The sequence below is a fragment of the Ornithorhynchus anatinus genome, chromosome 2, assembly GCF_004115215.2.
Source record: "Ornithorhynchus anatinus isolate Pmale09 chromosome 2, mOrnAna1.pri.v4, whole genome shotgun sequence".
Taxonomy (NCBI): domain Eukaryota; kingdom Metazoa; phylum Chordata; class Mammalia; order Monotremata; family Ornithorhynchidae; genus Ornithorhynchus; species Ornithorhynchus anatinus.
The window spans coordinates 15907503-15921657 of record NC_041729.1 but is presented as its reverse complement, the minus strand read 5'-3'; the positions used below and the strand labels follow the sequence as shown (position 1 = coordinate 15921657).

Sequence of the window (14155 nt, the reverse complement as noted above, 5' to 3'; positions counted from 1 at the left end):
TGTCATTTGGGGTACTTTCTGCACCGAAGCTCAGGCCCAAGATTCCAGAAGCTAATGTGTACTTACCAGGGATTTCCACTTCCAACTACTCCCAGCTATCAGCTCCCTTGGAGAACCCCAGCTCCCCTGATTCAGCTCCGGGTCGCAAACTGGTTCTGGTCATTACCAAGGACAGATCTCCACTTCACCCATGGCCCCTGAGACTGTAGTCTCTATATGAGCACCTGCCCACCTGGGACAGAGAGAGTTGTCTACATTCTGATTCTCTCACCTGCTCCTAAAATATTCATCAACCAATCAATGGTTTTGACTGAATATGTACTGAGTGCAGAGCACTGTACTGAGCATGTGGGAGAGTACAACGGGGTAAGTATATACGATTCCTGCTCTTGGGAGCTCATTATCTAGCAGGGGAGAAGGCTTTAAAATCAACGGTGACTGGGCTAAATCATGAGTCAAGTCAACCAGCCCAAGACCCTGGACAGGAAGACCAGGCCCACGAGAAGTACTTTTCATCACTGTGTCTGTTTCACCAGCTCTCCCTTTAGTCACTCCATTTCCCTCACTCCAGCGGAAATAGACAAGTCTCCTCTCTACATGGCTTGGGTGCTGCAGGCTTGGCTGGGAAGACCCTCTCTCCCCACCACTTGAGCAGCAGAACTGCCCTTGTTTTTCTGCCAGCGCTTCCACCTCCAGCTGATATTGTAGCCATAGACTGAGTACCGGAAGGTCAACCCAAGGGACACGATAACCCAATTTGAAGAGGTAAAGCCCAAGGGCGAGGTCGGCCTCTAGGGCCCAGAGTAGGGGAAAAGGTGGAAAGGTGGGATGGGATTGGGAAATGCTTGGTCTCAAGGCAAAGTCCAAACAGCTTTCAAGGTGCTCAGCAAAGGAGTCAGAGGCAGAGAGGAGTCCCAGGTCTAGCTGAAGGAGCTGCTCACGAATTTGAGATGTTTCTGGAAAGAGAATATGGCCTGGCACAAATGAGGTGCAGGGCTCCTAGGGGGTCAATAGATAGGAGCATTAACCCTTCCTGGATGGTCATTTCTTGCTAAAACTGCTCCCTCTCCAACAGAAACCCAAACTGTAATTTCTTCCAGTGTCTGTCTCTACTGCTAGACTTAAACTGTTTGAGGGTAAGGATCGTGCCTACGAACTCAACCGTATTGTACTCTTCCAAGTGCTTAGTACAGTGCTCTGTTCAGAGTAAGTGCTCAGTGAGGACCACTGAATGAAGTGGCAAGCTCATTTTCTAGGACTTGCTATTCCACTGAGTACTTTCAAAATCCTAGTGGTGAATGGGACCTGGGGTGACTGCTGGATGGATGGATGGAGGAGGCACCCAAGTACAGTACTTTGCACACAGTAAGTGCTCAATAAATACAACTGAATGAATAAGATCGCTCCCTCCTCCTTCACCCTCTGCCCTGTTTCTTTAGGGGTCCTCCAAGGTGTGAGCCAGCTGCCTGCCCTCCACCCCCACCCCACCCCTGCAGGGGGTGGGGGGGCACGGCACAGGGCTGGCCCTCCCTCAGTTGAGTCCATTCAGGCCCACCCCCAAACCTCAACCCCCGATGAACTCTGCAAGGCCAAACCAAATTACCCAAGCCCACGCAGGCTCCCTAGCTGAAGGCAACAAGAGGCTTTTAGCTTCCAAAGTGGCTGCTGGCAAACGATCATTGATTACTGAGGCCCTGGAGATTTATAAAGTGCTGCCTAGCTGGAGTGCAAGTTTATTAACCCTTGATAGTTATCAATTGTTCTTAAGCGCACTAATACCACTCTCATTAAATCTAAATGGAATTCTAATTGCATTCAATGAAAAGCTACCACAGACTAGAGATGATTTGGGGGCTTTTCTGGCTGAACTCTAGGTCCGTTCCATCTGGAGTGGTGAGATGGCGGGGAATAAATCAATCACTGGCATTTATTGAGCAGAGCACTGTACTAAGCACTTGGGAGAGTCCATTATAACAGAGTTGGTAGATACATTCCCTGCCCACACGGAGCTTATAATCTAGAAGGAACCAATATAATGATCGTATTTGTTAAACACTTAATATGTGCCGAGCACTGGGGTAGATACAAGGTAGTCAGGTTGGAAACAGTCCCTGTCCCATATAAGGGCTCACACTCTTAATCCCCATTTTACAGATGAGGTAACTGAGGCCCAGAGAAGTGAAGTGAATAGAAGCAGTGTGGTTTAGTGGAAAGAGAATGGACTCGGGAGTCAGTGGACATGGGTTCTAATCCCGCCTCCACCACCTGTCTGCTGTGACCTTGGGCAAGCCACTTAACTTCTCAGTGCCTCAGTTACCTCATCTATAAAATGGGAATGCAGAATGTGAGCCCACCGTGGGACAACCTGATTACCTTGTATCTACCTCAGCGCTTAGAACAGTGCTTGGCACATAGTAAGTGCTTAACAAATACCATAATTATTACTATTATTAACCTATCAATCAGTGGAATTTACAGAGTGTTACTTTGTGTACAGCACTGTACTAAGCAATAGAGAGAGTATATTTACAGTGCCTACTGTGTACAGAGCACTGTACTGAGCAATCGGGAGAGTACAATATAAAAGAGTTGGTAGACATGCTCCCTGACCACTAGGAGCTTACTGTCTAGAGGGGGAGCTCACAGTCTAATAATAATAATAATAATAATGTTGGTATTTGTTAAGCGCTTACTATGTGCCGAGCACTGTTCTAAGCGCTGGGGTAGACACAGGGGAATCAGGTTGTCCCATGTGGGGCTCACAGTCTTAATCCCCATTTTACAGATGAGGTAACTGAGGCACCGAGAAGTGAAGTGACTTGCCCAAAGTCACACAGCTGACAAGTGGCAGAGCCGGGGTTTGAACCCATGACCTCTGACTCCAAAGCCTGTGCTCTTTTCCACTGAGCCACACTGCTTCTAGAACCAGAGCTCTTTTCCACCCATGTTGGGGATGGGTATATCAGAGGCCCTGAGCTCTGGATGCTCTGAGAGGTCTGAGCAGCTTGGCTGTGGGCAGGGCCCTCTGCAGCCCGAGGCAGAGGCATTGCTGATATGAGCCCAGCACGGGGCAGCAGCGGCGAGCACACTGTCCTTCCGGGCAGCGCTACATGCTGGAAACCAGAGGGTGGCAAGCAAAGATCGCTCACTCTGCTGAGACGCTCACTTCTGCCCTAGGCAGAGTTACAAACGCTAGGTGTCCAAGACTTGTCACTGAAAACCGCCTCCCCTTCCCAAGCTCCCGAGGCCAGCCTCCACCAACCTACGCTTCCCACTCGTGGTGGGAAAGCAGCAGCAAGGGCTGTTGGAAGCTAGCAGACTTACTCCAAAGCTTAGCACAATACAGATCCCCTGGCCACAGCCCAACCCGGCTCTCTGGTTACCTGAACTCGAGACCCCCTTCTCGGGATCACAGACAACCCCCGACCATAGAGTCGTCCACAAGAAAATTTTCCTTCTGAATCTCCTCCCTCGCCCCTTTCCAAGCCCCACCCTGAAGCCATTCCATGTTAAAGGTTCCCAGCTCTGGAGGAGAAAGCTCAAAGTCTGATGACTTGGGGTTAAGCAGCACAGAAGGTCTCCCCTCAAGAAACTTTCAGACATCTACAGGCCATGCACACAGAGCCCTTGAGCACGCATAACGCACAACCTGGCATTAACGGGAAAGGGATGGGGGATAGCACTCAGGCCTCATCCTCCTGTTAATGCTTAACCTGACATTTCAAATATACTTTATTGCCGTATACTTACATTTTAATGTTTTCATGATACTGCCTGGTATCTGAGGGCTGGTTGTATAACGGCTGGAATAAATAAGAAAAATGAACACATAAATGGTGGAGCCTGACATTTAAAAATTTAAACCTGTCAGAGGCACGGCTGCATCGGCATGGGCTCCCCTCCACTTCAGGGTCGGCCCGGGAGGACTCTGCAGGTCCGATGCCTCATGCCGTGTGCCGCCTCACCTCTCCCACCCGATGCCCGGCTCATCCCCACCTCCCCACTACTTCTAAATAGACAACAGGCAGCCTGAGCCCAGGAGAGCCTGGAGGATGTAGGTCAAGTTCGGTTGAGCTTGACCAGAATAAACCATTTGCCAGGGAAGGTTGGCAATGTGTGCCTCAGATCTTAACAACATAGGGTAGAAGAAGAGGAGAAGTGCAGCAGGAATTGTGCAAAATGGAAGAACCTCCTTAGCCCGCTTGGGCCCAAGAACCTGGTGGGGTTGGCTCTGGCCAGCAGGTGTTTCATCCACCCCAATTCATCCCCAGTGCAATCTGTCTGGGATCCTGTCAAGGTACCAGCCATTTGGCTTTCAACTCTATGCTCAAGGACATCACTATACCAGTTGCTCCCGAACTGAGAATTAGACAGAGTCACTGCCTGCTCAGAGCGACTCAAGTCCCATCTCCTTCATCACTAATGCCGGCATCCTTGGCAAGAATGTCTAGCATCATCCAGGCTCAGCTAAACTCCCAGCTCCCTGTGGTTCCCCAGTCAGGGGGAGAAGGACGCAAGAGGTGACTGTCAAACCACCATGACCCTGACCGAACCTGAAGTGTCCAAGAGCTCACTTCCAGTAATCACTGCCAAACCAAATATTGCCCTATAGGTTAATGGGCCACTTGACTACCTACCATCCAACAAGGGCCAGTCCTCAGGCCAAGCCATAGATGACCAATCCATTTGGCCAAACTCACTCCCCACAGGCTGGACAATATCCCATATCCCCAGCCCAGGGAAACCAGGACACTCCAAGGAAAAGTCAAACCAGGACGACAACTTAAAAACTGATCGTCAGTCACGGAGCAGGGGGCCTTGCACTCTGCGAGGAGGAAGCGGAGAGGAGGCATTCTAATTTTCCTAAATTCAGAGTGAATTGTTGAGGATTTTCCCCGGGGAACCATCAAATCTCAGGGAAATCCCTGGAGAAGAAACGCACCCCCCGGGAAAATCCCCAAAACATCTACAATGAATTTAGAAGTCAGCCGCCCTTCCTCCCTGCACCCCTCTCCCCCTCACCCAACCAAAGTTCGCAAGAACCCGGAATAGCTGTACTGGGTATTGGGAGTGCTCCTTGGGAAGTTTGGGGGTTCCCACAACATGAGTGTTTAAATCTAAAGAAACTTCACAATCTCCATATTGGAGTAGGGGGAGAGGAGCAGAGGGGAGAAACAGGAGCAGGGCCTTGACCCCAGTGTATGAGGGAAGGTAAGCTGAGGATTGGAGAGAGCCCAAGGCTTCCAGCATGGGTTTGAGAGTCCTGAGCTTCCTCATGGCTGGTCCTTCAGATCAGTTCCAAATAGGACCAAGAGTTGTCAAAACGGGAAAATCTCCATTCCAATTTTTGAGGGATCAGAACCACGATCTCTGCTGCCCTTGGAAACAACTGTAGCAACTCACTGCCCTCTTTTGCTAGCAAGATCTTGGCCAGAATCCTCCCAGACCAGTTGCAGAACCATGTGCTCCTGGAATTTCAGTATGACCTTAGATGACCGGCTGTTACAGTGAACATGAGCTTTGTTGTATGACAGATCCAGAAGGGCTGGGAATAAGGAGAAGAGCAGGGGTGTTCCTCCCGCAAGTTATCAAGATTATCTTGTATCCATGCCAGCTCATAGTTCAGTGCTTGGCAGAGAATAAGCACTTAAATACCACAATTATTATTATTTAACCCCCTATGTTTGCGTTTGAGTGGGCGAGGGGGAGAAGAGACTTCCTCTTTTGGAGGACAACGGAGGGCGATTTTGAAAGCACCTTTTGAGTTTCCAGAGGGATGCCCAGAAAGAAAAATAAAACCTGCTCGGCCAGAGGGGCTGACTGGATAAAACCTGCTTGGCCAGAGGGGCTGACTGGAGGTTGAGGTGGGAGGAGATGATAGGCATTCCTCTCAACCTCTACTCCTAACCCCGCTGTTTGGTTCCCATCTCCCCAGTGGGCAGGCAGCCTTCTGGGGGGCATGCGGCTTATTTAGCCCAGACCAAGATGGAGGGTCCAAGCTCTCTCTCTGCCTCTCTCCGGCGCCCACATCAGACACGAGTTGGGCAATGGCATGGGGCAGTGGCAGGGTTCAGGTACCACCAAAGAGGAAGCAGGGTAGGAGGAAGAGAGGGAGAGAGCGTGGTGAAAGGGAAGAGGAAATGGCTATCTGCCCCTGCTCTTGGGACTACAAAGCCTTAACCTGAGGCTGAGCATGTGACAGTACCAACAAGGAACCAAGAGATGAGCTGGCGGGTTGGTGCCGGTCAAACTCGCTGCCTGCAGCAGAAATCATGGAGCGGAGAAGCACAGCGCAGCACTGGGCGGTGAAAGAAGGGAGTGCCAGGGGAATAGGGTGGAGAGAATGGGACCGCTGAGGTGACGGAAGATGTGGAGCACCCAGCCTGAGCTCTGTTGCTCCCTATGGAAAATGTGGTCTCCGTCACAGAGTGCAGCTGGTCATTCTGTGGGCTCTTCCACCGTCTCACCACACACATGCCATCTCTTTCTTCCCCCGAGGAACTTGACGGCATCCCCAGCCATCTGTGTTCCATTCAAGAGCCGATCCTAGCCCTGGAAGAAACAGAGCTGTAAAATCAGGCCTCTTCATGGGACAGTCACCAGCTGAAGCCAAAAGATTCCCGGGGCGGCTTGGCAGAGGTTACCTAAGGTCATTTCCTGGTCTGAGGGTGTGGGCAGGGCTGCTGAAGGGATTGCACTGAACCATGCTTCATATTAAACCAGTGATAAAGGCTTGCTTTGCTTAAACCCACTGATCATTTCTTCCACTTTTTAGCTCAGACGCATCCTCAGTGGTAAATCTCTCTTTTGACTCGATTCTGAAACTCAAGAGTCTGGTGTGTGGTGCGTCACTTCCTCCCGCCAATGGAACTCCCTGCTAGGCTGATAAAGGGGCGCTACTGGGTCAGACCCATTCCCTCTGATATGCAGATACAAAAATTGTGGTATTTGATCAGTGCTTACTATATGCCAAATATTGTACTAAATGCTAGGGTAGATACAAGATACTAGACTGTAAAGTCTTTGTGGGCAGGGAATGTGTCTTTTATATTATTGTGATATACTCTACCAAATGGTTAGGACAGTGCCCTGCACACAGTAAGCACTCAACAGATATGACTGACTGATTAATCATGGCCTACACTGAGCTCATGGTCTAAGTAAAAGGCACAGAGAAGTTCAGTGACTTGCCCAAGGTCTCACAGGAGGTACATGGTGGAGCCAGGATTAGAACCCAGGTCCTCTAACTCCTAAGCCGGCACTCTTTCCACTAGTCCATGCTGTCTTTCCAAGCTAGAACAAGTTACAAGTTAGAACACTGCTCCAGGAAGGACAGGGAGACAGGCCACTCAAAGCTTCGAGGTTTATTGATTGGCAAGAGGTGAAGAGTCCCAGACACTCAGCCCAACTGGGGTTGCCCAAAGAGCTAACAGTCTCCTGACCCCAAGGGCAAAACTGATTCCAAGGCTGCCAAAGGATCACTGAGGAAGCGGTGGCTTTTGTCCGCCCTCTGGGAGCGCCAGACTACAGCAGGAAGAAATGCAGTCAGAGATAAGGAAGAACTTCCTGGCCAAGAGAGGGCTATTACAAACTCAAATGGATTATGGAGGAGTCAAGTTCCTTGGTGAGCTTTCAAAAGTAGAGCCTGACTGGGCTGGTTTAAATATATGCTCAATACAGTGCTCTGCACACAGGAAGCGCTCAATAAATATGACTGAATGAATGAAGTAACATGCTGCTTGGGGAAAGATAGGTCTCGTACATTTTCAAGATCTCTCTGGGCTGTGGGACCGTGGATGTGAAGCCTGCTTCCTCTCATCAACTCGGAGCGTGCTGCAGAAACAGCATCTCCTCGTAGGATGCCTCGGGACCACTCTACCACTCTCACCTGACCACTCTACTTTTCCGATGCCCTTCTACCAAAGCTCCAGACCCAACACGCTCTTCAAACTCCAATCCTGGCCTCCGATTCAGCACCAGACTAAGGGGGCTGGGAAGATAATAAGTGGCCAGGGGTTGGCTATTAGGAAAGGGATCTTCTCAAGCCGAGAAATGGGCTGTGACCCGATTCTGCTAGATTTGAATCACATTTCTAAGCGATCCCAATCTCTCTAGTAACTCTTAGGGCTAGGAAATGTGAGCTATATCCTCATGGGTAAATCAATGGGACCGGTCCTCTTTCCTGCCCTGGCCTGGCTCTTGGCAACTCGGCATCCCCCTTGGCAAGTCACTCCCCTCCTCTGGGACTCAACTGCCTTCACTTGGAAAAACGCCTCAGTTCTCCTTTCCCCTGGGGGCTGGGCAGGACCTGTCACAGGAGGCTTTTAAGAAACTACTCTGAGCCCAGAAGAACGCGGCCCTATGTCTCCAGAAAGCACTGTTTTTAACTGCTTGTCAAAGGGGCCTTTATCAATTCACATTGTGGTCTTGGTTTCTATCATCAGAAATTGCAGGGCCAGGAATAAACAGTTGAGGTCGCCTCATCGGACTGATTTGAACTGGATATAAATCGGGCAGCATCTCTGATCTGGTACCTTGTCTTGACAAGCGAGGGGAAAAAAGGCATGAGGGAAAGGAGTCAGACTTCTTAAGCTGGAAGAGGCTTTAAGGGATCATGAAATCTATTCCTCTGACTCCAGCTGGGACTGCAGCGGCTCTCATCCCAGCCAGTTTTCTGAAGGATCCAGTACTGGACATTTGTGGTTTTGGACTTCCGGGAGAGACGTGCAGCCCAAGTCAGCCTCTGTGCCTGACATCAGCCCTCTGGCCGCTGCCTGGTCCCTGGGGTGTCCAGAGCCAAGGCGAAGCTTCTGTTCTGCATCTCTTCCACCAGATGCCTGATTTCTAACCCAAAATGGGGGGAGAAGGGGTGGGGGACCAGGGGTGGGCTTGTTGGGCTTGGTGCTATTTTCAGGAAAACTTCCCAGTGATTGCCTAAGGGCTGTGAAACTGAGTAGACTTAGGCTGATAATAAATGGGGCCCCAGAGATCATTTCACTGAATCCTTCAGTGACACTGAGTTCTTAAAATAACGCTGCTGAGGAGGAAGGAAATCAAATGACTTAAAAAAAAAATCTATAAGAGACCCAGTAGAGGGAACTGCTTACCCAGGGCCGGCCCCGCAGAAGCTCCTTCCAGACCTCCCGGGCAGCCCGTGCGGCCAGAGCGGTTTCTTACCGCTCTCTCCCCTCCCCCCAGAGACCGCGCTCTGGGTTGCTCAAGTGGAAAGTCAATTTACAGGGTGAGACTGTGTTTCCACCCTTGGCTGGTGGGTTGCGATCTGCGCTGGGTTGTCCTGTCTCCTGGCCCCTCCCCGCTCCCCTTGCAGTTCTGCTGGCAGTTTCACTTTCTGTGTCCCAGGTCTTACTCCTGGGTTCAGAAAGTTGCAGGTTTATTGTGTCACTTTCACCAGAGCAATTCACAGGAAGAGCTGGGTGTGGGGGGAGGTCTCCTTCCCACCCCTCTTGGCTGTCCTCCTTTCCCAGACTTCTCTCTCATTTTCCCCCACTCCTCCTTCACCTCTCCCTGTCCCTGCTCTCCAGCTTTCAAAACGGGCATGAGGAGCCAAAACCCAAGCCACAGGGAGTCTGGGCGGGGTCCCAGCCTCTCCAGAAACCAAAGGTCGTTACGCTTGGCGGCTCCTCTTCTTCTTGGGGCCCACAAGACGGGACCACTACGTCAGCTGCAGCTGGGTTTGACCTGGCACCATTTTGTCTGACAAAGGCCAAAGCAGCCATTCTGAACGAAAGGGGCCTCCCGCCACAGTGAGTTGAAGAGGAACACGTGACCCCTGAAGATGTCAGCCAGACCCCACCCTCGTCAGTCACATACAGGGAGTGACTAATGGCCACAAGAAGGGTGCCTGACTCGGAGCCTTCAGAGATGTGTGAACTCTTCTGACCGGCCATTCTGGCCATGAATCATACCAGTCCTCCTGATAGGCGAGAACAGCCTGCCACATCAAAGGCGGAGAGGCAGCTTGCCACAGGGGCCCACCAACGGCTGCAAAAGCTCCTCCGGGAAAGCCCGGTGAAGAAAGAAAGATCAGGGAGGGTTCTGATGCTTCTGGGCCAGGGTGAATTAGGAGACAGAAGCTGGGGAAAGGCTCCTGGGCCAGAAGCCAATGTCCATGGGAGCACCCAATGCCTCCTGGCTGCCACCTCAGGGATAGCAGGGGAGAGGCACCACCTTGAGGATATCTGATCCCCTCCAGAAGGATGGAGCTTGGGGGGACCAGAGCTTGCCGAAAAGCAGGGAGGAAAGAAGGGAGAGAGGAAGGGGGGGGAGGTGGGAGGAGAGAGAGAGAGAGAGGAGGGAGGAAGGGGGGGAGAGAGAGAGAAAGAGAGAAGGAGTGTACGTGTATGTGTGTGTATAGTAGAGACAAACCCATCTGTGTTCAGTCTCTCAGACACCCATCCGAGGATCTCCTGAGACATCAACCAGCCCACATATCATCCTGCCCCCACCCGAAGCCTGACCCATCCCTCATGGACTAATGACAGCAAACAGGCAGACAGGCAGACAGCACATCGGTCTCCAACTATCTTAAGGAGATCACTTGGTCTTGAACTTCAGAAGGAGAAGTTCAACAGACCTATTGGCCCAAGGCAGAGTCTGGATTGGGTCAATCGATCAATCAATCCTATTTGGGCGCTTACTGTGTGCAGAGCACTATACTAAGCACTCGGGAGGGTCCAACACAATAATATAAAAGTCACATTCCCTGCCCACAATGAGCTTACGTGCTAGAGTGTCCAGTGGTGGCTCAGCTAAGAGAACACAAGAGTTCCACCCTGGCAGGACCCAAGGAGAGAAGAGGGGCAGAAAGAGATTGGATTCCTTTTGGGCCTGCATGCTGGCTTCCATTAGACCCTGCTAGTTGGGACATTCACCTCACTCCATTGCTTGGGGTGGGGAGGAGAGACTGAAGCTCCGACTGGTCCAAAGCAATGGGTGGGAGGCTGACCGGTGAGCCATTGGGAGAGTGGGAAATTGGCTGGGCTGGAAGCCCAGACACCTGGATGCTGCCAGGCAAGGAAAGCACTTTCAGCTTTCTGGATCTTGGAAGGAGAATCCAACTGGTGGAGAAACCAAGGATGTCTCTCAGCCTGTCCGCCTCCTTACTCACCCCACCCGCTCCCAGCACTGGCACTAGGCTGAAGCTAAGGATGAGGAAGTTCCTCCTCCTCGGAAAAGCTTCCCAAAACTGGCCTAGGCCTTCCAAATAACGGGCCAGGGTACCAGGTTCTGCCCTCTTTCCTCCTGCTACAGAGCAGGAGAAGGCCACTTCGCAACAACAGCAGCAGTATTTCGGTCACTCTGCCCTCCGCTGAGCTGTTTTTCCAGAACAGCTCATGTGGTAATCCCACGGCCACTTCCATCTGCCAAAGAAGGGCAGGGGCTGATGTGGGAGCCGAGATTTTATAGCAATCAATAAAACAATTAAAACAGGAGGGCGGCTAACTCTCATCATTTAGAGGAATTAAAATCGGGAGCCGACAACTGAGCATTGCATTTCATTTGCTGCTGCACACACATTCACACATCCTCACCCACACACTCTCTCGCTAGTTAGCAGCACTCCTCTACTTTCCTTATCACCACCTACACTTCTAGTTCTTAAGGCAGTTCTATCTTCAACACCTCAAGCTCACCCTCACCAACACCACTGTGTCCTCCACCAATTTGGTTCCCTCGAAGGGCTCCAGCCCAGATTCTTGGAGAGTTACCACCATCCCAGCAGCCCACCCCCAGATGGGGTTTTCTCTGGGATGCCAGTCCGCTCCCTCCCAACCCCAGCAGACCCCGGCCCCAGAGCGCGCCTACACGAGTAGTCATAGGACCAGAGGAAGAAGGGACGAGATTACTAATACGTGTCCCGAGCAGCTAACCCAGTCACATGGCATTAGATTTCATGCACCTAGCACTGGGGTCTCTCCTTCTCTCACTGCTCAGAACCTGGAGTCTTAGCTTTGGAGATCGGGAGGTCCATCCCCAAATATGGTGAGCCTGTTGTTCGGTAGAGACTGTCTCTATTTGTGGCTGAATTATACTTTCCAAATGCTTAGTACAGTGCTCTGCACACAGTAAGCGCTCAATAAATACAACTGATTGAATGAATGAATGAATGTATAAGAGTTAATTAAAACAGTCTTGACATAGTCATTCATTCAATTGTGTTTATTGAGCGCTTACTGTGTGCAGAGCACTGTACTAAGCTCCTGAATGTACTATGAGCTTGTAGTTGAGATAGCCAACTACACACACACATACACACACACATACACTCTCTGTCTCCCACCTCTTTCCTCTCCAACTCCTTTTTTTCAGACTCACTAATATTCCCCTTATCTAGTTTGCTTCCTGATTTGGTCAGAAGCCAGTGAGGCGTTCTTGCCATAACAACACTTCCTCCTTTCACTCTGTACACAAACACACACACACACATTCTTTTTCTTTCTCTCTCTTTCTCTCCCACACAGCTCTCCCAAGCCCCACTTCCCTCCAGATCCCCAGAGGGAGAGATTCAGCCTCTTACCAGCTCCACTTGGGGACCGAGGCCTTCCAGAATCCTGTGGGCAGCTTCGGCCTTTTTCTGTGGAAAGAAAAGGGGGAGGGCATTCAATCAAAAAGAGAAATTTAGAAAAAGCACCTTCTTCAGGAAGGGGTGACACTGGCCCACCCCAGTCCCCACTACCGACAGATCCCTGGGTCCCGGGCCAGACACATACCTGTGTGAGGAAGCCGCCGTGCCCAGGGCCACTGAGTCCCTAAAATGCCCCTCCCCCCGACAAAGGAAACAGCCAAACCGAATAACTGCTGAGAGCAGCGGAGCCACTACCACCACTGCTGCCGAAAAACACTGCAAGCCCCTGGCAGCCCCGCTGAAGTTTTCATGAAAAAGTAGCAGTCATTTTGCAGAGCCGGGTACACCCTCTCCACCGGCCCCCCTGGGAGAGATCCTGGTCCGTTCACCTCCAGCGGTGCTGGCGGAGCCCCCTCCCAAGCCCCCACGTGCCCTGCCCCCCACCCCCTGCCCAGCTCCTCCCACCCTACCTCCCTGCCAGCTCATTCATTTGGGAACACGCCGTTCCTCTCCGCGACAACTCAGTTCTCTTTCACTTTTGAAGCCGTTGGATTTTCTACAATTACCTCAGCACTATCAGAGCGAGTAAGGGGGGAGGGGGCAGAGAGAGAGAAAAAAGAGTGAGAAACAGAGGGAGAGAGAGACACACACACACTCACAGAGCATGAATGTGAGAGAGAGGAAAGAGAGCATGGGCTTAAAAGAGCACAGAAGAATCCCTTTCTAGGATTCATCTGTCTCTGAGTCATGTGATATTGTCTGAGCTACACTTGATTTCTCCCCCTCCCTCAGCTCTTCTTCTCCTCTCCTCACCCCACCTCCCCTCCCCTCCCCTCCTTCACCACTGTTCCCCCGGACCCAGCAACCACCCCGTGCTTATTAGAAAAACAGGAACATGTGTGATAATATGCTCAGTGGTTACTAATTAAACTGGCCGGAGGAGTGAAACCTAGGTTCACGGCAGCAGGACTCGAAATAATAGATGACATTTTCGGTCAGTAACTCTCTCTTCCCAGCAGAGCGGCATGTGTTTGTATGTGTGTGTGGTGTGCGTCTGTGTTTTTCTGCTGATTGCGCCTAACAACCCAGTCCATCTGGATTACTTTACGCTGCCTAGATTACGTCCCACTGATTAAAGAAACAAACCGCTGGGCAGCATAGGACACTGGATTGGATTGGAGACCATTACCATGTTCACCTTCCAGAGAGACACTGAGGTCAACCTGCTTGGGACTGGTGAGCATGAATATAACACATCAACTCGGCCAATATAATCGACCCTCACAAGGACAAACATGACAGTGGAGTGAGAAACGAGACATTGTTCTTGAAACAGACCCATAACCTTAACACTAGGCTCCTGTGCTGGTGGAAAGCAGAGCTGCAGTCACACTGCACAAAGAGGAATTTGGGGTGTCGGGCAGGGAGGCTGGAGGTCACCCGGCTGGCAGTGGGCAGGAGTAGCCAGGGAGAGCAGGGCAATGATGGTCAATTGTCAAGGGGCAGGTGTGGCACCGTGCAGGCCGAATCCTACACCCTCTTCCTTGTGAGTCCCAAGAAATTGCTGGC

The 14155-nt window shown here is 51.2% G+C and overlaps 1 protein-coding gene across 12 annotated transcripts in view; it reads right to left on the bottom strand.

Moving 5' to 3' along the window:
• The window catches only part of NCOR2 (nuclear receptor corepressor 2), a 415012-nt gene that overhangs the window by 164472 nt on the left and 236385 nt on the right, over positions 1-14155 (bottom strand). For 10 of the 12 annotated variants that reach the window (XM_029056817.2, XM_029056799.2, XM_029056861.2 and 7 more), the window contains exons 7-8: positions 12539-12595; positions 3751-3803 (exon numbers count right to left, since the gene is read on the bottom strand). In XM_029056817.2, the coding sequence (XP_028912650.1) occupies positions 3751-3803; positions 12539-12595 (110 nt within the window). Of the gene's footprint in view, positions 1-3750; positions 3804-12538; positions 12596-12731; positions 12965-13056; positions 13199-14155 lie in introns of those variants that run through there. The other 2 variants (XM_029056853.2, XM_029056843.2) reach the window with 2 other exon arrangements.